This window comes from Myotis myotis, unplaced genomic scaffold (assembly GCF_014108235.1).
Source record: "Myotis myotis isolate mMyoMyo1 unplaced genomic scaffold, mMyoMyo1.p scaffold_m19_p_12, whole genome shotgun sequence".
Classification (NCBI taxonomy): Eukaryota; Metazoa; Chordata; class Mammalia; order Chiroptera; family Vespertilionidae; genus Myotis; species Myotis myotis.
The window spans coordinates 7514063-7538926 of record NW_023416316.1 but is presented as its reverse complement, the minus strand read 5'-3'; the positions used below and the strand labels follow the sequence as shown (position 1 = coordinate 7538926).

The 24864-nt window shown below is 53.8% G+C and overlaps 1 protein-coding gene across 6 annotated transcripts in view; it reads right to left on the bottom strand.

Annotated features, from left to right (window-relative positions):
* The window catches only part of DENND1A (DENN domain containing 1A), a 465276-nt gene that overhangs the window by 14428 nt on the left and 425984 nt on the right, over positions 1–24864 (bottom strand). For all 6 annotated transcript variants that reach the window (XM_036329707.1, XM_036329706.1, XM_036329703.1 and 3 more), the window contains 2 exons: positions 10952–11011; positions 4849–4937 (listed from right to left, as the gene is read on the bottom strand). In XM_036329707.1, coding sequence (XP_036185600.1) covers positions 4849–4937; positions 10952–11011 — 149 coding nt within the window. The remainder of the gene's footprint in view (positions 1–4848; positions 4938–10951; positions 11012–24864) is intronic.

Genomic DNA, 24864 nt, shown 5'->3' with positions numbered 1-24864 from the left:
GACGGGATCTTCCAGTCACCAGCAGCGGGGGCTACAGGGCGTGGGGCCAGTGCCCAGGATGGGCTCCTCAGGGAAGCCGCAGGTCTGCACAGACACGGCAAAAGGAACGCCAGGAGTCTGCAGGAATGCTGCTAAGGGGTTGAAGTGGTGGGATTCAGAGTGAATTGGTCTTTTCCATAACTTCCAGATTGTCCATAAGGCTATTGGGTTATTTTTACGAGTAAATAAAATCATTTGGAAAGAACAGATTTTGCATGGATCTGGCCGAGGGGTGCAGGGCCATGGCTCGTGAGCATTTGGTGGCTGAATCTGGACTGCTCTTAGTTAGTGCAATGAGACTTCAAACAACCGGCATGCAGCCAGTCAAGACTTGTGGGACTGGAGGGTGTTCTGTGTCACCGTTAGAGGTGAGACACGGTGTGCAGCCGGAAGTGCCCAGGCTCTGCAGTTGGCCAGGACTGGGGGCATCTCGGATCCGATGCTCATGGACCCAAGCCCTTTAGCCATTACGACTCAGAAGACCACCGACCCTTCTGGGTTGTTATGAAGATTAAGGGAGGCAAAGCCTATATGTAACAATCTCCTTCTGTTCTCACAGCAACTCTGTGAGGGCTGCTGCCCGTCCCCTCCTGCAGTGAATGAAGGACGGGTATCCTGGCAGAGAGGCACTGGGGACCAGGTCACTCCCTGCCTCTGGCCTCTGTGTGTGGTCCTGAGGGGCGGGCCGTACTGAGCGTAGTGCTGCCTTTAAGAGGTTGCTCTCGGCTCCTTCTGAGCTGCAAGCTTGAAGGTCAATCCCCTTATAACTGACAGGCCAAAAGGAAAATAAGTTGGGGCCTGGTAGCCACACACACTGCGGCTGAAACCACCAAGGCCCACCTCTTAACAGGTGGGGAGCTGTGAACCTCACAGTGTCCCCTGTGGCTGCCACTGTCCTCACCACTCAGAGCAGAGCAGTCATATTAGGTTCATTTTTTGTTGTTGTTAACCCTGACCTGAGGATATTTTTTTCCCCACTGATTTTTAGAGAGAGTGGAAGGGAGGGAGGGGAGAGAGCGAGAAATCGATTGAGACAGACACATTGATTGGTTGCCTCCTGCACGTGCCCTGACTGGGTCGGGGATAGAACCTGCAACCCAGGTATGTGCCCTTGACTGGGAATCAAACCCATGACCCTTTGGTGCAAGGGCCAACACTCTAACCATTGAGCACACCAGCCTGAGCAGATTGGGTTCTTAACAGAAAGCCTGGATGGTGCAGAAGAAAGGGCGAGGCCTCTGTCCTCAGACAGCAGATCCTGCCATTTTCAAGCCTGGAGGCCTTGGGCAAGTTACTGGAAGTCTCCCTCGGAGCCTCAGCTCTCCATCTGCTAAAGGGGAAAGCCACTCCTCCCTTCACAGTATTAAGTGATGGCCAGTCAGTGTTGCTTCTCGTTCCGGCCCAGGTGGAGACACTCAGGCTCCAGTGGACACTGCTTCTTTGGCAGGAAGATGACTGAACAGCTCCGGTTCCCAACTCCAGGGAGCCAGAATGGAAGGGTGGTATGGGGACAAGTCATTTTAGCGCCTGGAGCTGCCTAGGCAAAGCAGACTGACAACAGAGTATAACTGAGAGAATGAAGTCAAGCGGCAACGGAGCCCTGGCCCTGCCACTTTCGACCTGGATGACCCTGGGACACGGGTCAAGTACACTTTCTGAGCTCGAGTCCCCATTCTGTGAAGGAGAAACCAACACCAGCCTAAGAGGCCCAGAACAGTTGGGAGCACGGCTGTACTTGCTGCTAACCGGCCTCTGACCCAGCCCTGCGGCCCGATCCCTGCCAACACCAACTCTTCCCCTAAGGAGTGTTCCGGGCAGCCCATCAGCCGTCCTGGATACTGGGAGTAGCTACGAGTTCTTGGGAGAAATAGTCACTGACTATTAATTAGCTAATGTTAACTGGAAAACAGAGGGTAAGCTTTTCCCAGAAGTCTTTCTGAAGTGTTCTCCCAATCGCCATCAAATGGTTTTAAGGGGCCAGGGCACCTACTATCGGTTCAGGAAGAAAATTCAACAGAGGAAAAAAATTCATTTTGGGAATTCAAGTCAACAAGAATTAGCATGGAGATCCGTTAAAGGCCTCTTTTCAAAACCCTAAGCAGCTCACATCTAGTTGGTTTTCAAAGATATTGTTGAACGAACGGGTAGCCGAGTGGACAGATGGACATCATCTGGAAAGGGAGAAACGGCTTCAGTGATGGACTGGCCGCGAGCTGGCGGCCGATGCTACGGGCCTTGATGAGTTCCAGGCGCGAGCAGCTTGCTGCAGGGGGCTGTGGAGACCGTTTTCGTCTTAATCAGCTCCATCTCACTGTCCACAACGTTGATTACTCAATATGCTATTTGGAAGTGAGAGCTGGGGCAAGAAGTCAGGAGGATGGAATCCCTCCCTCCACTTCAAAGATCCCGTATCTCTTTCTGTTGCCCAAATCCTCTACATTTCTGATGCACTTAGATGTTCCTGGTAGAGACAACCATCCATGATTCAAGAAAATCCAGGCCGGATTAAAGGGCCAGGCACTGATCCGTGTGCCCAACATGGAACCATCCGCAACAAAGGCCCATTAGGAACGGCTCCTGCCTGCTGGCTTGTCTGCTCGTGTCTCCCAGCACAATGCTGACAGATTGGGGGAGCTGGGCTCTTTCCTCCCTAGAACAATATTTTATGAGGAGTCTGTTTTATTAAAATATTTTCCGCTGGATGCTTCCTGTGTTTTAAGAACTTGGTCTTGCCAGCTGGAGCCGATGACAGTTGAGAAAAACACATCCAAGTGCTGTTGTGACAGGGCATGTGGAAGTGGAGGAGCGAGGCGGGGGAGGGGGGCAGCATGGGAAGAGACGCAGGAAAACACCCGGCTGCACCAGCAACACCACTGGCATTATGGGAGAGCACCCCACCCCATGACTAAAAAATGTGAACAGAAACTCTTGGAACGACGTCCCAAAGTGTACCTCTTTATCTGTGATGTGTGGCCACAGAGAACCCGTCATTTGATTTTTATCGCTGCAGGTTTGCCAACCCACTAAGCCAGCCCCCATGCCACCAGTGGTTCCTTTCATGTTTCCTGAACAGAAATCTAAAACAGGCATGTTGCAAAAAGAAACAAAAAGCGCTATCAGCACGGTTCTGGGCATAACCAGGAGGATGGGATTACCAGACACGGGCTCTTTGGCACACACTAGAGGCATCCCATCACCATTAGAACAGAGGCGACTAGGAAGCCAACCTTTAACCGGGAACCTGGCCACAAGGTGGGTCATGCTTGCCTGCAGAACGTGCAGTAATGTAGGCCCAGGGTGGCTCTGTGCGAGGCAGGGATATTCTGGGTTCACACTTCAATATCTACAGGCCCATGGCCCTGTACCGCAGTGCAGTGGCTAAAAGATTTGGCCCAGATGTAAAGTGGTGGCTTTAAAGAAAAGTGATTTCATCCCCCTAAGAGAAATCTTTAGGGTCTGAGGAACTCTGATGCCATGCAGCATTTTCTCCACAAGGGGGCAATCATAATCCACGCCAGTCATGGCCAGGAACCTATTCCTCAATTATTCCCACCGTCCTATATTGTCAGAGCAAAAGTTAAGCCTACACCCAACTTCAGGAGTCCTCTCTTCCAAATTGTGCACAACCAAGCATCTTCTAAGACAGGCAGGCAGACTCTGACTCTCTCTGTCTCCTACAGCCTGCTGGGCAAGGGCTGAGGCTGCCTGGGTAGGCTGGTTCTATAGGACACACAGTCTCAACCAACACGGAGTCGCAAAGAGAGAATCCTGGAGGAGGGAAGTGCATTGTAACCTGGGCTCGGCCACAGCTTGGCGCTTCAGAGTCCTTTCTTCCCTTTGGCTCCGTGTTTTGGCCGGGGCCCGCCTCTCCCTAAACTTCTCCCCCAAGAACTCTTCTGAGAGGAGAGCAGACATGAGGAGTGTTCCCCTCTGCACCCAAGGGACTTCAGGGTCCTTGAGGCAATGTTTTTGGTTTCCCAAATCCCCTGACCAAGATGGACTCATGTACTTTCTCAAGGAATCACGGGAAGCCAGTGTGTAGCAGCTCAGCTGTCTGGGCAGGGCCCCAGGGGCTGTGCACTTGGGGACCAAGGGAAGCAGTGCACCCTCTGATGGGAGCAGTGCACCCTCTGATGGGAGCAGTGCACCCCTCTGATGGAAGTAGTGGTCTCTTCTCCAGCTGGGAGTTGTGAAGTTTAAGCCTCACCCACCCAGGCAGCTCTGGTCACTGCTTGGATACCTGCCTCATCATTTACCTCATCTACCGACCATCTACCAGCAAGTGACTCCAATGTGGGTCCTATGCTAGTGCCTGCCCTGAAGACCTCTGGGCCCAAGGGGAGGTGCTAAAGCAAAGCTGAGACAACATACAAGCTATGGCACAGGTGAGCAAAGTGGGGGTGGGGCAGTGGGGAGGACAGTCCTGTGTATGAATCTGGGCTCCAGAGCCCTCAAGTGCCCCAGGTCTAGGAGGCTAGAGGCCCTCATTAAGTCACTTTTGACCAGGTTCCTAACTCTCTCCTCTTGACCCTACATCTTCAACATCAGAAAAGGCCTGGAACCTTCTCCTGAGCCTGTCCCTGTGGGCATCACCGGTCAAAACCCAGCCCAGGTGGCTGGCTCTTTGGCCTCTGAGGCCGCCCCACTGGTGTGACAACTGCCAGCAGAAACAGACACCGAGACCAAATCCTGCTCCTGAACCTCTTGTGAGACACCCGCTCCTGCTCCAGGGCAGCCTCCCGAAGGCGAGGGCTGTGGCGCGGCCGCTGGGCTCCTGCAGACAGAGGGGCGGGAGCCTTGGGTACTCACTGCTCCTGGCTCGGGACGGACGGCCTCCGGCCTTCCACTGCGATGTTGCTCTTCGGTCTCTTGACGACATGTGGACGGGGAGGGCGCACCTGGAGTGGACACAGGGGAGAACCCCCAAGAAGCAGTGAGTTGGAAGAGCCACACGGGAACATCCTGAAGTTTCAGATAAGCGGCCCCAAAATAAATGTCGAGGGAATCTTTACGGTATGAGCTACAAAAGCTCTGCTTGTCACGAAAACACCGCCACACCTGAGCTGGAATCCCGTGGCCCGTCAGTCGGGAAAGGCTCTTCTGAGAGCTTGGTTTCCTTATCCGCAGGTCGGGGTGGGTCCCCTGCCTCCTCCCAGGGCTGCCGTGAGGGTGCAGTGAGGGTCGGTCTACACAGGACCCAGAACAAGAACAGGGGCCCTCATGCTGATACGGCCCCACTTGCCTCCTTTCAGAACCCAGAACCCACTCTGGGAGAACCCCAAAGTGTAACTCAGACTTTGTTTTCAGGGTTCACCTGGTGCTTATCTTGTTCTTTTTATAACTGAATTACAGGACGCCTATTTTCCTCTGTAAATGGGAGCGGGAAGAAAGCAAAACATGGCATTGGAGAGTACTGCCCAGGGCATCCGGAGCAGTGCCCTGAGCAGGGCCGCACACCCCAGGGCTACCACGCCGAGGGGCGGGGTGGGTGTGCTTGACAGTGAAGCATGCAGCTTCCTGGTCCACTGTGGGCTGCAGTGGCAAGATAGTTTTCTTCTTTCTTTTTTTTCTTTATTATTATTTTTTCCTGGTCTGCTGCCTCTGAAAGCCAAGATGAGGACAATAGAAAAAAACACCCTCTCCCCGCGTGGAGCCTGTGATGGGCGTTAGGCTGCGAATGTCTGAGTGCCCCTAGAAGGATACTCACTTAGTCTCATCAACATTACATGGCTTTAAATTTGGCACTGTCACCTCTGGACATTTCCAGTGCCAGAGTGGGCCCGAAGGGAGCTCAGCTAAGCAAGTCTACCTGTGAGTTTCGTTGCCAACAACCAGGACTGAGTCCGGTGCTGGAGGCTTGCTCTCTCTCTGCAGCTGAGGGACCAAGTAGGAGGCACCACGATGGCTGAGGTTCTCAGACAGGACAGGGAAGGGGAGCACTCATGCTCCATTCCTGCCTCCCCCCTTCTCTGAACCCCACTCCCACACAATTTGTGGGTGACACAGCACAATGGCTTAGGAACACAGATGAAGCTGACTGCATAAAAGACAAGTCGTTATGGAGTCTGATCAAGCCCCCAGGTCTGCAATCTGATCAAACCAGTTTTTCCTCTGGACTGGCCAGTCTGATCTCAGCCTCCTCTGGCAACTCAGAGATGTGGCCAGAAAAGCCAAATGCTTCCCATCAAACTTGCTGTCTTCCTCTGTGGGGCTGCCGTGACGACCCACTGAAATGACGTGGGACAGCGCTAGCATGGCACACAGTGGAGCTCCATAAATGCTCATCTTGCTTCTCTGTGAGCTTGTCAATAACAAAAGGAAGCCGAGTGGGGTGTCTCTGAATTAGAAGGTTTGATTTGTGATGGCCTTACCCTCGCCTAGCGTCCTGCTCAGTGTCTGGTATTCAAGGAGTCACTCAGCAAGATTTCACGAAACAAATGAATGCTGCTGCTTGGAACCTAAGACGTGCACAACACCGTCGCGGTTGCTATCACTGTTATTAGGAAGTGCGGCCTCAAGGCAGACACCCAGGCACCATTTGCTGGATGCACGGGTGGAGACACCCCCACCCATTCTGACCGTGAACTGGTTTCCCGGACCAGAGCCAGAGGCAGCTGGTAAACAGGATCACCTGGCTGGAATGCTCCCCCGGACTTCTCACCACAAAGGCGTGTGCTGTGGGGGCAATGGAGCCGCTCTGCCCTGCCCCGGGCCAGCGGTGGGGGTTTCAGGAAAGGGCAGACACTAAGGCCTATCAGCCTGTCCTTGCACATGGCTGCTCCTTGCTACAATAAAGGCGGGTTAGGAATGTGAACTTGTGGCTGAAATGGGGGGATTAAGTTTGTGGCAACCTCAACTGAACTTGCAACGTGGTGAAACATGGGGAAAAAGAACAACAGAGCTAATTAGACGAGCTGAGCTGTCAGAGTGCCGCTGAATGGCTCCGCGCCAACAAACAAAAGGAATGGGTTGGCAATCAGCAGGATCGATGGAGGAGACTGCTTCATTAGGGATGATAAAACAGACAGAGCGGGAGAGGGAGGGGGTGGAGAGCAGGGAGGCCGGGAAGGCAGGGGAGGGAGAGAAAGGCACAACAGGCCCGGGGACAGTCAGTCGCCTGCATCGCATCGTTACAGACACACCCAGAGTCACACACACCTGATTGGTGTGGACAAAGCCAGACACAGAATCACACTCACAGACAACCATCCAGGGACATGCAGAGGCCTCGAGATGCCAACATGCACACGTCTCGCAAATACACATAAGAGGCGAAGACACAGGCACCAACCACACACACACACACACACACACACACACACACACACACGGCCGCAGACCCACTGTTAGAGCTGCGACCAGGCAGACACACAGAGACAAAATGGTTTAATTAAGCCCAAGTAACAGGACTGGCCCGTCATATTTCAGCGATCACGTCGTCTTTCTGGGGTGCTTAGGAAGGGAGGGGGCTGGGGATGAGGGAAGAAACCGCAAGCACACACAACAGCGATGGCCCCACCCGTGTAAGGATCCCAGCAGCGCCAGGGGAGAAAATGCTAAACAGGGATTTTGAGCTCTGTTCAAGGGGGACTTGAGGGGAAAGTTGGGAAACCAGCCAATTCCCCACCGGATTTAAAACCTGAGAAATCTAAGTCGGCAGGGTTAAATGTGTACTGAATACAAAAGCACCGAGTACATTTGATTTTAATGGTGAGCAAGAAGTAATAAATGCAAGCTTATAAAGGCTTCACATGCAAGCGAGCACGGCCTGCCTCTCCCTGCACGCCTGGGCCCACGCCCCTCAGTCCAGCAGACACCGGCAAGGCTTTCTTCTGCTCTTGCCTTTTCCCAGTTTTAAAAAGAAAAATCTAAATCTTCTGGTAACATGTGAACTCCAGCCACAGGTGCCAGGCTACAAAGCTCCTTCCAGAGAGGCCGAGTGGCTGGCCTGCACATTCCCAGCACCCTGGACCAGGGCGGCACTTCTGCCCTGAAGGTTTGCAGCCCGGTGACAGGCAAAGCCCAGTGGGGGCCAGTGGCTCCGGACATGGGAGCTTATCAGACCATCCTCTTGGAGGCCCGTCTTCCAGGTTCACCCCTGTGTGCGGGGGTGCCCACTGGACAGGTTTGCATGAGTGCACAGGGTTGGTATTGCTAAACCCATTTTACGGATGATGAAACTAAGGCTCAGAGAAGGTAGGCGTCTTGCCCAAGACATACAGCCAGGAAGTGCCAAGCTGTGATGCCAACCAGGGCAGGCCTCTCTGACTTCCAAGCCCAGGAAAACTGATTCTGCTAGCACCCCGCCTCTTCAGTGCGCCATGACCCAGGGGACCAAGGGCGTGCAGCCCCGAGTGTGGGGCTAGTCACCTCCGGCACCCATCCAGGTCCAGTGGCATCTTTCCTCAGGGTCAGGTTGGCATCCCCACATGCTTAGCTGGTAGAGGACGTGGCTACCTCTCTACTCCACTCTGCGTGAGTGCCCACCCTGGCAAGACAACAGGGAGCCCACGGCAGCTGCCCCCCGGGGAGAGCGCCCCTGCCTGCCCCGGGTCCCGGGTCTCTCCTGGGAATGCTGAGCGCTGCCGAGCGAGCGGACGACTGTGGCTTAAGGAGAGGCTGCTGGTGAGGAGGGGGAGAGGCAGCGCAGGGCAGGCCTGGGCTCAAGGGACGGCTGGGCCTCTGATCAGCTCTGGTGGCAGCTGCAATGGGGAAGCAGCACCGCCTCCTCTGGCTGCTGTAGAAACAAACAACCATACAAGCGCTCAGCACAGTCCCAGGCCCAGAGAAGGTCAGTGCTAACGCTGTTCACCCGTATCCCCGCCAGGACCAATGCTGCCCCAGAGGCGCCACAGAGCCCCGCGGGCTGCTGGAGGTGCGTCCTCAGCTGCAGGCTCTGCTCCCACGCCGCGCTGAGAGGGACTCCATGGAAACGGAGTGGGCGGCAGGAGCTCGCGTGCTGGGAGGCCAGGGGTCCTCGGGTCAGGTGACTCCTACCTGCAGCTGTTTTCTCATCTCTAAACTGGGTTGTGGGAATAAAGGACCGTGTAGACAGCCGTCACTTTGGACTGCGCGACTTGGCAGCCACCATGTTGCCGCATGACCTGCGGCTCCCCTGGGGCCGCCATCTTGAAATGGCCAAGGCCCACCCCTCCCTTTGAATTAGCCAATCGCAAAAGACTGTGCACCCGCGCTCCAATCAAGAGGGAGGGCCAGGTCACGGGGCAGACCGCCTGCTCGCGTGCACGTGCATGTGCACGTGCGCCCGGACCATGCGGCGCCTCCTGCCGGAGGAAAGGCATTTGCCCGCTGCCTGGCTCCCGGGTCAGCTTTGGGTTCTAGCCGGACCCCTGAAGTTGGGGATCGCCTCATTTCGTCCAGGGTGGAGACAGGGCCTCCTTCACGGTGACCGTGAGGCTCAACCAGAGGATGTGCCCAAGAAGGACTTGCTGACTAGAAAAGCCCTAGCCAATGACAGTTAAGAAACCGCGCCACTCCTTATAAGTTGTAAGGTTTAAAAACCCGTTAGGATGACGAAGAACTGTTACCGGTGCCAGGCACTGTGCTGGGCTTTACCGATGTCTCCGCTCTGCTCAGGAACCCCTCGTGAATGGGGCGTATCACGGGGACAGGTGGGGCTCCGAGCTGAGGACTGCCCCACAGCCCAGGGCTCAGGCATCCAAGTCCGGCTCCGGCTCCGCCCCACCGCCGTTGCGAAGGGCTGCCCTGAAAGGCACCACATTCCGCCAGGCCCGACCAGAAGCGGCCGCCTGTCCCCACGCTGGCTCCTCGGCCGTTTGTGCCTTTCTCCCCGAGTGAGCGGCCGCTCCAGCCCTGGACGCTGTGCCGACCCCTGTGTGCGCGGTAACGGGCGCGGTCCGTCACGACGGCCACAGGCGAAGGCACCTTAGCCCCCAACTCCACCCTCGCCCTCCCACCCCCACACACGGCGGGCGAGGGAGGGGAAGAAGTACCTGGAACTTCTCACAGCCACAGAGAGGGGCCACCCCACTGATGCCACAGGCGCACCGAGGACTAAAAACAGACACAGCTCGGCCTGGCCGCCACGCCCTGCACAGCTGGATGGGACTCGTGCCCTGGGGAGGGCGGGAGGGCGTGGGAAACCCCAGCGGCAACGGGCGGGACCCTGGCCCCGCTTGCTGGGCTGCAGGCGCGGTGGCCGCTTTGAGCGCGATGGAGGGGCTCTCTTCTCGGTAAACGGCCCTCACCAAAGGGTCCTGCCAAGTTTCCCTCGTCAAAGGAACCTGCTAGAGTTATTGCGCCTGGGCACGGCCAAGTCTGAGCTTATAAGGAAAATGACTTCACCCCGGCTGAATGCGGGACCCACGCTGTATTTTTCCACTGCATTTCTCTAAAAAACAGTGATGGGCCTCCCCTCTTGCCTACCTACCCCTTTGCCACATGTCTCCACATGAGCAGGTGAGCTCCAGGTGAGGCCCACCAGAGGAGGAGCACCTGTCTCCATCTGAGCTGCGCCACATTCTCGGGGTGTAGCCTCCGCCCTTGGGAGGGACATCAAATGAATTTCTAAATCCTAATCTGGATTTAGAGGGTGTGGCCAGGCTTTGTGAGAAGAGGCAGTTGGAGCCGGGCTTGGACACACGGCTAACCTAGGAGATCCAGCTCCTGTGCTGCACACACGGCCAACACACATCAGCGGCCCCGGCGACCTCCACCTCTGACCTCAAGTCCCCAGACTGCTTCAGAAAAAGGAGAGAGAAGCCCAGAAAATGCAAATTCGGGTTCATGCCACACAGAGGGAAGCTGGAAACCCCAATCCCCGGTTTTCTTTTGCAAGGCAGCTGAGTTCAAACTCCCCAGGAGGTTTAGTGAGGCGGGGGCAGCGGCCCAGGCAGTGTTAGGAGGGCGGGCAGAATCACTGGCTACTCACGGGCCTCCAGCGCTGTATCTTGGGAGGCGGCGGGCGAGTGGGACGGAGGAGTCTTTGAGGCTGTATTAAAGCGAAACTTAAAACATCAGTACACACGAGATGGTTGATGCCTTTGCACACACAGCCTGAGAGCAAGCATCTAGTCCCCCAAGCCACAGCTCGAGGGCCACCCTTGACGCCACCTGCTCCTGGCCGGACCTTGGGTCCTGCACGTTTCATTTCTGAGGCCTTCCTTTCTGCTAATGGCATTCTAGCCGCACCCTTGCCTGGATCTCCTCCAGCCACTGTCCACACAGGCCAAGGGGGAACTTCCAAAGTGCAATATGACCACACTACACCTCAGCTTGGAGACTTCTGCTGCAACCCCCTCCCCCCTCCCCCCTCCCTCATCTGACCTTGGGTGACGGCGCAAAAAGGGTCTTGGCTGGCATTCCAAATTCCCCAAGATCTGGCATTTGCCATGCTCCACACAGATCCTTCTCATGCCTGCTTACCAGGGCAGGCCCCCAAACGGCCCCGAGTTCTCGTGCCTTATTTCCTGCCTGCCGTCTGTGTGGGATGGCCTTCCCGATCCTGGTCTGCCTGGCAGACATCCAACTGGCTTTTAAGATTCTGCCTAGGCCAGATGATGCCTTCTGTGCCCCCTGCTATGTGAGACTTATCACAAACAGGAAGTAGCTGCCCCATCTCCCTTTATCTTTCTTTTCTTTAAATATTATTAAAGTTATTTGGGGTGATATTGATTAATAAGATGATATAGGTTTCAGATGTACAGTTCTATAATACATCATCTTTATATAGCATTGTGTGTTCGCCACGCAAAGTCCAGTCTCCTTCCGTCACAGTATATTTGACCCCATTATCTTTCAAATGCTTAAATCCTTGTGCCCTGGAAGAAAATATATGCTCAATAAATGTCTGGTGAACAAATAAAATTTGTACAAAATGCTTGGCTTTTGAAATCAGAATTTGGATAAAAAACAGAAGAGCACAGACTTCTTGGCTCTAGTCTCAAATCCTTTATCTTGAGAGTCAAGCTCTGTTCTTTCAAAGGCCTGCCCATGCAGATGCCCCGAGGAGTGTGGGAGACCGGTAGGCAGAGTCAGGAGAATAAAAGCCCACACAAGGCTGAGACCTTGGACTTCAGCAAACCCTGGGAGGCTTCCGGGAGCTTCCTGCTCATTCAACCACGCAGTTCATGAAGGTACATCCTCATTCGACAAAGCCTAGACGTGCACTGCCCACTTCAGGAGCCAGTGGCCATGTGTGGCGAGTGTGGCGAGTCCGATTTAAGGCTGTAATGCCCTGGCCAGTTTGCTCGCACCAAAGGGTCATGGGTTTGATTCTCGGTCAAGGGCACATACCCGGTTACAGGTTCAATCCCTGACCCCAGGTGGGGAGCTTTCAGGAGGCAACCAATCAGTATGTCTCTCTCACATTGATGTTTCTCTCTCTCTCTCTCTCTCTCTCTCTCTCTCTCTCTCTCTCTCTCTCTCCCTCCCTCCCTCCCTCCCTCCCTCCCTCCCTTCCACTCTCTATAAAAACAACAAAACAAAAAAGACATGCTGTAAAGGTAAAACACACACTGGATTTCAGACTAAAAAAACATTTGAAAAAAGAATGTAGAATATCTCGGTTAGTTTTAATAATAATTACGTGCTGAAATGGAAGTATTTTGGATATTTGGGTTAAATATATTAATTCCACATGGGACTCACATGTGTGGCTCCCATGACATTTCTCTTGGACAGAGCTTCTGGCTGGAGGGATTCTTCAGGGAACAAACCTCAGAGGTCATTCTCTGACCTGGCTCCTAGAGGGGAGGGTGTGTACTCCAGGCCTCCCTGGGTCCCTGCCCTGCACAGGGCCTATCAGAGTGGCCTGTGGGGAAAATCTGCTGAGAGACTTGGTGGAGAATTGGGGTCCTCATGGCACACTGAGAGCTCATCTGGATGGAAATGTACTGTGACTTCCCAGATCCTATGCCTTAGTGGGGAGTGTGGGCCAAGCCCTGCTCAGTGAGCCTTCTTCAGTTGGAGGCCATCTGGGGTTTAGGATGCCACCCACTGAGCCTCCCAACGTACACAGCTCATCAGGAGGCAAGCAGGACAGAGAATGGGAGCAGAGGCCACTGTCCCTGTCCAGATGCCCAGCTCTCACCCTCTCCTTCCCATCTGCTTGGCCACTCTACTCCTCCAGCTCTGCAGTCCTCACTCTTGGCACCTGTGACCTGGCCATCTCCCTTCTTGCCGGCAGGGGAGGCAGTGTGGCCGAGTGCTCAGGAGGCGGCCTCTAGGTGGGACAGTCTTGGACTGAGCCTCAGCCCCCATTTGCCCTCTGGGTTCCTAGGGCCGGTGATTTTTAACCACCCAGCCTTCCTTTCCTCATCAGTACATGCAGGTAATGGCACTCTCTCTAGGAAGGGGCTGTTAGGAAGACTCAAGAGACGATGTTCGCCAAGTTCTCCCCACAGCGCCCGATCAGAGACATGGGCAACTATCACATGGGCAGGTTTCCCTGCCTCCAGCCGCTCCCCCTCCCAACCCACCTTCCACACTTGCTCCAGAGTGGACTTAAACAGCACACAACGCATGCCCAATCACGCCACTTGTCTACTCAAATCATCTCGCTGGAAGGCTGGTGTCTCCCAAGGTGTCGTCTGAGAAACACCGTCCTAGGAGACGCACTGTCTGAAGGGAGAAAGGGGGGTTTCTAGCAGACAAGTCTGGGAGATGCTGTCTACCATCTTGTTCCCTTTGGAGATTCACAATGACTGTTAGTGCAGCAAAGCAAGTCTTTGCAATAACGCCCCCCCCCCCCCCCAACAACAACAACAACAGCATCCTAACCAAGCAAAACCATAGTAACTCCCGTTTTCTTTTTCTTTTTTAATACTTTCATTGGCATTATATTATGAATTTACTTCCAGGCCATAAGGTTTTGTTTCTTCTGGGATATCTTTTTCTTCTGTGCAGCCTCCTTTTCTGATTTCGGAACAATCTGCTCTTTTTCAGCAGAATCCTCTCAGTGTGGCAGGGAGGGCTCTGGATGGGTCAATCCGCCCATGAACTTGGTACGTTCTGCACTGCATCTTGGGAACTTTGTTCACTTAGATGTGCTCAATGACCAGAGAATGACCCTTAAGTTCAGCATTACTCTCTGCATTTTAAAGCATATGCAGCAAAAATTCAGCACTCTTTTTGGGCCACGGACCCTGCCGCACTGTACAGCCTGGGCACACGTACCAACCCCACCCTTGTAACAATGCACGGCACCCACTGCTTCTGTAAAGTCACATCCTTCAGATACTTGGAGGCGTTTGGATATGCATACCCTTGATGGCCTGGGCACTTTAAGAACAGCTGTTCTTAAGTGAACACCAAGAGTTGAACCTGTTGATTTGCATGATTTTGTGGGGTTTCTGGGTCAAGTGAATAGCGAACCATTTTCAGAGGTCACCTCAGGCCACTTTCAGTAAGAAACTCCTTTTTCCTTAAAAGTTTTGTTTCCCCAGTTTATTTGAAGACAGATTCACTTTCCCTACAACACCCAGTGAATGTCATGCAGGGGAGCCAGGAGCCCTTCCCAAGGGCAGAGACCTGCTCTCTTCTTCTCTGCACCCCATCCTCCAGCTCACGCCCCCCAACCCCAACCTCTTCTCATGGCCCTAGTGGCAGAAGGCATATCGTTCTGTGGACAAGGAAGCAGACTAGAGAGAGGTCAAGTGACCTGCTCAAGGTCCCCACTGGGTAAGGAGAGCACCGGCGCTGGTCCCAGGCCTCCTGACTGCGAGTCCAGTGTGCTTCCCATGGCTGGAAGAGGCAGCGGCTAAACCAGAAGCAGAGAACAGGGAGGCTGGGCACCTCTGCACGTTTGTGTGATCCTCAATTGGTTCACTGGATCAAAACACAGCTGCACTAGCTGCTGTTCCTTACGTGAGTTCAAAGGGCCAGTACGAAGGGTTCCATTTCGCAATTCACCTGGCACTCCCCGAGCTGGGCTGTGGGTTTCCATGACTCACACAAGCAGCCGCCCTCCTGAAGGTCATGGTCATGGGGAAGCAGATTCACTCTACAGGGTGGATGGATTCCTCTCGTGTACTTTTAAGGAACAACTATTTGGGGTCAGGGAGCAGGGACTCAGGAGAAGTCACACCCTTTACCCTTAAGGAATGTATGGTATGACCTAATGGGACTTGTCCTACATTACAGAAAAATGGCTTTCTGAGAGGACAAAGAGTATTTGGGTTAGACAGACATGGGCACACATCTTGGTTCTGTTGTTTTCTAGCTGCATTCAGTATTGGCTCTGCCACTTGGGTGAGTTACTTGGCCTAAGCCTCAGTTGACTCTTATTAAAATAGAAATAACTCTTGAGTCACAAGCCCTGGTGTGAGGATGCTGCGGGCATGTAATACAGCCACGGAGGCTCTGGCCCGGAATCCTCAAGAGGAAATGGGACCATCCAGTCCTCTCCTCCCGTTGGACCCACACGTCTTCCCAGAGTAGCCCTGTGGATGCGAGGACCTTGGTTTTCCAAGGGAGTGCACTGTTAGTCAAGCACTGTTGAAGGAGACTGGATTTTAATAGTAATCTCTTCTATTTATACGATGCGTTTCCCTTTCAAAGCTTTTCTACTTCTCCTCTTTCCTTTGAGCCTCACATCCCCTGGTGAGGCAAGTTAGAGAATAATTATTTGCCTGCTATAGAGAGAGGAAACAGGAGGCCCAGAGAGGTGAAGGGACTAGTTTGAGGTCACAGAGCTAGTATTCTCAGTCCATTGTGCTATCCTTGTCAACCCAGATTTCCAAAGTCATGTGAAGTCCTCCTGACACGGCTTTTCTAATCCTCGTCCCGTCTGAAGTTAGACTCTGTTGTCAGATCTGTGCCTGAGAAGGCTGGTAAGAGGGGACTGCCACCTTCCCTTCCTTATTTGAGTATCTCTTTCCAGTGCTTTCCAGAGGCATGTGACTCATTGGTTCGTTCATTTAACGAACAGTGGAGTACGCCCTATACAGGCACAGGGTACCTCCGTGAACCGCCCTCCCAGGGCTCCTACTCTGACGAGGGGACAAGGGGGCTGAGGTCTGTGGAGGTTCAAAGGAGGAGTCTTCCACCAGATGGGGTGGTAGGGAACCGAGGTGCCTGGTACAGGGGAACCACAGTGGTCTGAGAAGACTAGACCGAGGGTGAATATGAAGATGGGGAGCACCTTAGAGGGGCTGGTGGGGGGTCACATAATATAGGGCTTTGACTGCCTAAAAAGTGTGGATTTTCTCCTCGGTGTGGTGAGAGGGGACTATTCCAGGTCTTCGTGTCTGTCCTTGGTGTAGAAGATGGATGGGAGGAGGGTAGGTGGACAGCAACTCCAGCCACAGGGGCCTACCCAGGACTCCATGTTGCCAGCTCATCCCCCAACCCCTTGCCAAGGGACTACTGGGAGATGTGAACACGGGATAAGTCTGAAAGTGTGATTGACACGGGTGTCCCAGAGAAGAGGGGACTTTATGGCCTCTGCCTGGCCCTTGGTGTTTAAATCTGTCAGCCGTGTGGGCCAGGTGGGTATGCTCATTTGATATGAAACCCACATTTATGAGGACAGCATCTGATTTGCAGTTAATTTGTTGATGCAGCAAAACACCTTGTTTCCAAAAGGTCAGGAGTGGAAGTCCTGTTGGAATATCAACTTAATTACCTGAGCAGCATGGATGAGTGGGCGCCCTGCATGGGGCTGCAGGGTGGAGAGTGCTCCGCTGCCAGGAGCTGACTGGGGCTGAGGGCAGTGGGTGCAGGGGATGGGGCAGCTTACACAGTGGGCGGAGCCAATGCACTTCCTGCTGGCCTCGTTCCTGGTGCCTAACCAGCAATCTTGGTAGCTGGGGAAATCCTCATGCTGGAATGAGGGTCGTCACCCCATTTCACAGAGGAGGGAAGGCAAAGACTTGCCCAGGGCCACATATAGCAGTGAGTGACAGGCCTTCAGAAGAGGGTCGAAGAGCTCATCTCGGGGGCAGGAGTCCTGTGATGTATGTAGGAAGGAACCAACATATGGATTTACTCAGTCCCCATGGAGGTCACACCTTGGACTCTCCCTTCAACATCCCTTCGAGGTCAGAATCAGCATCCGCATGTCACTGCTGGGAGAGCAGGCTCAGGGAGGAGGACAGGTGCTACCTAGGGCCACACAAGTGAAATGTCCAAGTCAATGGGGCGACAGACCAGGCCCCAACCAGGGACTGTGGTAGGGGAAGGAGGTAGAGCATAGATACCTGAGGCCACGACGACCAACCGAAGGCCAAGGACAGTGCATACAAAGCTTGGGGTGGAGAGGCAACCTCCTGGGGCGGGGGGCAACCAGGATCCCTGAAGCTCTCTTTCTGGGGGCTGGAGAAGGTGGGGTGTGCCTGGTGGCAGCTGGAGGCATGAGAGATCTGGCCTCTGAGGCCAGCCCAGAAGAGGGCCTCAGCTCCTTTGTGTCTGAATGGTGTTCTGAGTTGTCCCCTTCCCGTCAGACTTCTGTCTAGCCCATGATGGGGAGGCCCTGGCAGCCACAATGGGGAAGCTGGACAGATGTTGGGGTTTCCCCTGTCCCGGGGATGTGCCCCAACCAGATACGCTGCCAGGAATGGAGAGGGGAAAAGAGAAAATTCACAATTAAGCTCTGTCACTATTTAACGAGGAAAGAGTTCACCTGGTTAATTTTCCTGGCTAGTAGCCACATCAATGCTCTGACCTGTGCATGAAACAGCCCGGCTGGGAGGGGAAGGCAGCTTTCTGTGGCTTTACAAAGGGCCTCTGGGCTGAGAGCAAGGCTCCTCTAACTCCTCAGGACTGGAGAGCCGCTATTATGCAAGGTATGGAAATAAAAGCGGGCTTCTTTTGATATGCCTCCAAAAAGGAGTGCATTGAAGCCATATTTGTGTGGAGTGTCTCCTTTGAAATGCCCAACTAGCTCTCGGGCACAGCTCTCGCCTGTCCCAACTCCTGTCATTATCTCCAATCCTCTTCGTCCTGCTTGTTGGGGAGGATCAAATGCTCGCCTCGGCTTCAGAGCTTCAGCAAGGACGGCTGGGGAAGAGCGGGCACTGGTCCTGCAGCACTTGCTCTGTGCCAACAGCACTGGGCAGGGCCCTGGGCCCCCAGAGAGACCCTGGGTGCTCGGGCCCTGAAGCATGGGCGGAGGCTGTTACCAGGAGGGATGCTCCATGCATGATGCTGCACAGGATGGGCTTGTGCATCACGGCTGAGGAAGAAACTTCCATCCTACCCACCCAGGGTGATAAAGAGGTGCTTCCGTGTGGGAAAGGGCCTCATCTTGGAGCACCCTCAGCATAGCCCAGCCAGTCCTCAAACTCTGGAGGGAGGCTCGATCATGACCTGTGTTCTGCAGATGGGGCAACCCCCGCCCAGGCTCGCGCTCCACGGTCAGGAAGCTGGCAGGGTGGCCCGCGGTGTCCAGGTGTTGGACTCCAGAGGGAGGGTTCCACGTGCCTTGCAGTTTGCTGTCCTGAGGTAGCACCTGGACGGGGCTATTCAGGGCTGAGGTGGTCCTCAACGAAAAGCTGTGCACCTGCTGTTGGGCCCGAAAGCCAGCATCTTTGGAGAGGGCCTGCTTAGGGTTCATGGACTCACCAGTCACCTTGCAGGTCATTCTCTTAGGTGGGCGGGGCGCTTTCTTTGCAGTGAGGCGAGTGAAAGGACAGCCCGGCTGGTCCTGGAGAGCAGCGCGCTCCTCCCGATGTTGACAGGAGTAGTATTTTGTAGTGGTGCTGGTTAATTTGTAGTGGCATTTGTGGTTTGAAGCCTTGTCAAGATCCCTGATTACTTCCCGTGCAAGGAGCTCGGCTGACGGGGAAGTTCACATGCTGAACAAAAGCAGCCAGGCAGCTGTGAGGGAAGGCTGCGAGGGGGCTGGGTGACCCCAGCCACTTGGGGGACAGAGGCGGGGGATGGAGGAGGGCCAGCAGGGGGTGGGGGAGGGGAGCCTTTTGTTTTTAGTCAGGTGCAGCTGCTGGGTCTGAATAGGTGGCATCCCACTGGTGGCCCGAGGTCGGGCACCAGATGCGGCGGGTGGCAGGGCAGGGCAGGGAGCTCTGCTGACGCTTGCCATTCTCTGCCCAGACAGGAGCGGGAGGAGGGTATGCACTGCTGCTACCTACACCAGGGCAGCCATCTGGGATGCCGTCAAGGGTGGCTGGGTGACATTGCCAGGAGGTGGGGGATTGAGGAAGGGCTTCCCGATGTTGGGAGGCATGATCCCCTCTGATACCAGCAGGGGCTACTGTTTTCTGGCACTTTCTATGTAGCAGGGCCTGTGCTAGAAGCACTGTACACCAGGACTCTAACAGTCTCAAAAACCCTGCAGGGAAAGTACAACACCCATTTGGCAGATGGAAAAGCTGAGGTTCACATGTCCAGGCCTCATAGGTCACAAATGGTACAGGCGGGATCCAAGCCCAGCTATGTCTGACCCAGAAGTCCTGCTTGTTCCATCAGACCCGATCCACAAACAGCAGAAGGCAGATGCTGAAACTTAACCCCTTGAGCTTGAGGGTGGCTTCCTCTCCCAGGAATGCTCCCCGACACCCTCTGAGCTTTCTGTCCTGCTAAGTCTATTCTGACCACACAGAAAGGTTTGTCTTTGCAGCTGCCTGCACTTCGCCAGGCCTGTGTCCTGACTTGGTGAGGGTTTGCTCACTGCATGTAAGGGCCAGGGCCAGCTCAGCAAAACCAAGGCTAATTTATCATCGCCGTTATGATGTCCACCCCGAGCATTACACCACTAGGAAATTAAAGTAAGAATCTTCCCCTGATTTTGCAGTTGTACAGATAGGATCGCTCAGCATCCTCTGGAAGGGGAGTCCGGGATCGTGAGAACCTTCACACTGCTCTCCCTGCCACCAGGGTCCCACCTGCAGCCTGGGGCGCTGGTCATGTCCCTGTAGATAGTCCTTGGCAGGCAGGCCACGTAAGACCCAGTCTCTGCTCCACCAGATCCACGTCCCACCCCACCACAAGCAGCCACTTCCTTCAGCCCTACAGAGACCCTGCCCTGCCCCTCAAGTGCCGCTGCCCTTCACAATGCACGTGCTTGTCTTGGGTGCCCTTCCTGCACCTGCCTACCTGATGGACCCTGCTCATCTCTCTTCGTGGCTCGACAGAGCCGGGCTTCTTTCTTCTGTCCCTCCCCTAATATGATGGGCTCCTTGATGGTGGCATTGTGCCTAGTTCATATCTGAGCACAAGGCCAACACTTAGTCAGTGCAAAGTAAATGTTTGCCTGAAACTCACATCAAATTATCAGTAAGGCCATCGCCCAGCATTTGGTCCAGGCCCACTAGTCCTTGTCCCTGTCACTCAAGACACTCTGTCCACAGGACTGGCAGCATTCCTGGCCTGCTTTGATTAGGAAAAACCCCAACCTGGAGGTGTTCTGGTCTAACAGGTTGAGCCCCAGGGCCATCCCAAGAAGCAAGAGACTTTTTGAATGGAATGCAAAAGTGGGAAGCAATAGGAAGCTTAGATGTGAAATATCCCAACTTTTCCCCAGTGTGTCTGTTACAGACAGTCAGCTAGCCAGGTTCACTAGACACAGGGGTTTTTTCCTCCCCTCGGAACAAATGGATGGAGAACCTGGTTTTAAAATTCCTGGACCCTGGAATACATTTCTATCTGTGTCAAAGTCTACCCTCCGCCGCCTCAGCAGAGTTTAAAATCCTAGCTAATAGGTTAACAACTGTTTTTCTTCAGCTTCAAATGAAGAATATCAGAAGGTTGGGGGAATATGCAGCTCTCCAATTTGTACGGACTGCACACAGCTCCCCGCAATGTGTGTTTGACAGGCCTGACATTTTGTACCGCTGTGAGATGGGAAAACGTGTGACATTTTTATTCATGGTGGCGTACGCCCTTGTAATGATCAGCTCTGGTCGATGTGCTTACCGCAGCAGCCCCAGAGCCCTCGGAGAACAAACAGGAACCCAAGGTGCCAGCAGTTCGACTGCCTTATTAAACACCGCCAGGATCCTAACGAAGACCAACTGCTGGAAAATCTCACTGTCAAATCCTCAAGGACACTGTCAGCGCACAGCTAACTGCATATATTTTTCATTTAAAATACTGAAATCTAGCATTGTGCCATTACAACCAAGGGGAGGGGCGCCCACTCCAGTGGCCATTCTGTCAGCTGCCTCTTTGGAGCTCCAGATGTTACAGCCAGATGCCCAGTGGGGTTCAGAGCGCAGAAAGGGGCAGCGGAGACAGGGAACCGACTTTCTGAAAATGCAGCCCTGCCTTTAGGGTGAAAGGCTGAAAGTTACGGGGCTCTGGTGAGAGTCACTGGGAAAGTCAACTCACTGCTTCCCTGCGTAAGCCAAAGCAAATCTGCATCATTAGAAAATCTGCCCCAGCCCCCAGCCAGCCAGCCATCATCCTGTAGGCGCAGCCCATTACATCTGCAACTTGGTGCTAATCAGCCTTCTGCTTGGCGGCAGACCTTAAGACATCTGTAGGAACACACGGCCACGGTGAGCTTCACACCTTGGCAGGAAAGCTGTGTGTGAGGGTGCCCACCTGCAAGCTCACCACTTGCCTCAACTCAAAGGCCTCAAGGTCAGTGGGCAGGAGGACCCCCTTCCCTTCAGCGGTCATTTCCAATGCTGATGCACACGGATGGATGGAAGCCAATCACTTGGCAGGCGCTCCGAGCTTCTCGTGGCTGTTACACTAGGTGATTTGGTTACGGCTGCATACACTAACGCACTGATATATTTATTTTGTAAATGTGTGTGATTTATACAGTGCTTCTATTTCCATAGTCTAGCCCTGGTGCACCAAGACAAACTCTGCTGTTTATTTATGGGGTCATTGGCTTAACAGGCCTAACGATGCCTGTGTGTGGTTCTTGCAGGTTTGCAACAACGTAAGTGGTTGGCTCAACAACTGGATGTTCTCCATCCATCATGGGCAGAGGCTTGCATTTTAAGGGGCCGCCCGTAAAGCTGGTTTAGCATAATACTGTACATCTTCCTTGGCGGAACTGACCTGGGATGCTGTAGAGCTGCCAACCCGGACACTAGGAGCCATAAGATTGCACACCCTGGGATGGGGGCAAGGGGTGGAGTAGGCTCTGGGTACCCTGGTTACAGAACTCAGAACAGAATATAGAAAGAAAGGTGGTACCCAGCTAGTGTTGCTCAGTGGATGAGTGTCGACCTATGAACCAGGAGGCCACGGTTCAATTCCCTGTCAGGGCACATTTTTGGGCTGTGGGCTCGATCCCCAATAGGAGGTGTGCAGGGGCAGCCAATCAATGTGTCTCTCTCATCGCTGATGTTTCTGTCTCTCTCTACGTCTCTCTTCCTCTGAATTCAATAAAAATATACTTTTCTAAAAAAGGAAGCTGGCTGGCAGATAGCCCTGGGGCAAAAGCAGGTCCATGCGGGTCACTGTACCCGGTTTCCTCCAAGCTGGCCACTCTGCCCTCAGCAGAGCCTTTCACCTTGGCTGTAGAGGGACGTGTCCACTGGCCCTGTGCACCCCGGTGGACATTCCCTCATCACGGGCTGCACCTCAGACCTCATTAGAGCAAGTTGGCTGAGGAGGAGAAATGCAGCCAGTGTCTGCCTCGACCATGCAGAGCACACTTCCACAGCTGCCACGGAGGGCACTGCAGGCCACCAAGGTCTGTGCATTTGGTCTCCTGGGTCTGTCTCCAGTCTTTCCCTCACTTTCACCCCCATAAGCAGTGTCCTAGGTCAGGCCCCCACTAGCTCTTGCCTGAACTTTAGCAGCATCATTAGTGGTCTTGCTGCCTCACCTACTTCCACCCCTTCCCAAGGGTGGTGGCTCCAGAGGAAGTGTTCCCAAATGCCAATCCCTCAGAAATCATCCCTCACTGGCTCCTTGACACCCACATGTCTCAAGCTCCCCCAGGACCTAGCCGTTGCCTACCTCTGCAGTTCAGCCCCTGGACCGCACCAGCTGCCTCCCAGCCTCTTGCTTTTCCACACTAGTCTGAAGAGTCAGACTGTCTTATACTTCACACTTGCCATTCTCTTTACCTGGAATGCCTCCTCTGGCTCCATCTGATAAACAACTCATCTTTCAAGATCCAGCAGAAACGTCACCTCCTCTGAGAAGCCTGCCCTGGTTCCTCCAGACAGCCTTAGGGCACCTTTCCAGCCAATACATTTATGTCCATTAGTCTTTCTCTTTCTATATGATTTCTCAACTGTATGCCAGACAACAAGTGCCATGAAGACAGGACCACATCACATTCCTGTGTGATCCTGGGGCCTCATTACATGTTGAATAAGTGAAGAAAGGAATTAATGAGAGCATAAAAGAATAGCTCAGAGTTCTGCCTGGCTAAAACGCCAAGACTTCAGGAGTTTTAACCACAAAGATAGAGGGCAGCAGGGGAAGAATTCTTAGAGGTCTCATGGTTTGGGCAATGGAAGGTGTTTGGGAGACAGCCCTGGGGCCAAGGCTTCCCTCTCCCTGCTGGTCTCTGCAGAAAACAGTCCCCTGGTCAGCACGCCTGAAAGTCATGTCTCCTGGCTTCTCAAGGCACCAACTCACCAAGGCGGGACCTCCTGTCCCTTTGGAACTATTCACTGTCACCCTCTCCAGGAGGTACACACAGGCACCTGCCTAGAAGGGGCTTGGGACAGGGCATCCCTGGGAGGGCCAGGAGGTGGCTGGAACCATGGAACCATGTGGCTGAAGGGCAGCAGCATCACAGAAACGCAGTTGAAAGTGCTTACAGACAATGCGAATGCCCATCACACTGCATTCTAAGTGGAATATAAGCAACAATCCCTTGGGGCAAGTCTCTTTTATATGTTCTCTTTTCATACTTTACTACATTTAAAAATCATTTGCAGTATAAACAAAATGGGATACAATATTCTGGGCAACACAGAACTAAGCGGACCGACAATAAAACTAACCCAGTAGAAACAATGACCTAAGTTAGGGTCAGGGCAGTGCAATCTCAGATCAAGTGTGCAGGACTCTGGCCGGCAGCCTTTGCTGCCAGGGAGCCGCTATCACTGCCCAGCTGTCCCAGGTCCGAAGCAGAATCCATCTTACCATCGGGGATGGTGGGGTTGGCAGTAGGGTTAGGGGAAGGCCCTTGACTCTATGGAATAGTGGGGCAGTCAGAGTCCCAGCTGCACCACTCTGGGGAAGAGAATGCAGTGAGAAAGGAGACTGCTGAGAAAACTGCTCATCCCCCAGCAGGTACTCAGAAGGGCAGCATGGATGCCTCTCTCAAACTGTGCCCCCCCCCCCCCCCATATTAAGGAATCCTGGGCTCCGTTAGGTTTATTCTAGGGAGAAAGCAAAACCCCAAGTCCAGACAGGAGCCATGAGCTACAGCCAGGAATGAGGGAGAAGCAGAACAAAGTGACCTTGATCTCCACAGTCAACTTAAGCCACACTGCTGGATTCGAAGCAGGCCCCAAACACGGGCAGCCACAACCAGATGCCTCGGGAACCAAGGTGTGGCTGATGAGGAGGGTTGATGAGAAGGGCTGAGCAAGGGGAGAGTCCAGGCTCCGGCATCAGATAGACCTGGTTTGGAATTCTTGCTCTGCACTGTGTGACCTTGAGTAAGTTGCTTAAATTCTCTGAGCATCAGCTTTCTGGGGATAATAATAACTGCACTGATTGTACAGTGTTGTTGAGAAGATTAAGTGAGATGATGTTTGTGGAGGGGCCTGGCTCACACACAGTAGGTCTACATTATAATGAAAACCAACCCAATCCATCTGTCTCTCCTCATCCTGCCATCTCTCAGTTCTTGTCATCCCTTCCCCTGGGCACAGGCAGGTTAATAACTTACCGAGTGCTCAGGAGGGCTTAGGGATTGATGGGGCACCGTGACAGGCAGCTCCTGGCACAGCAGTC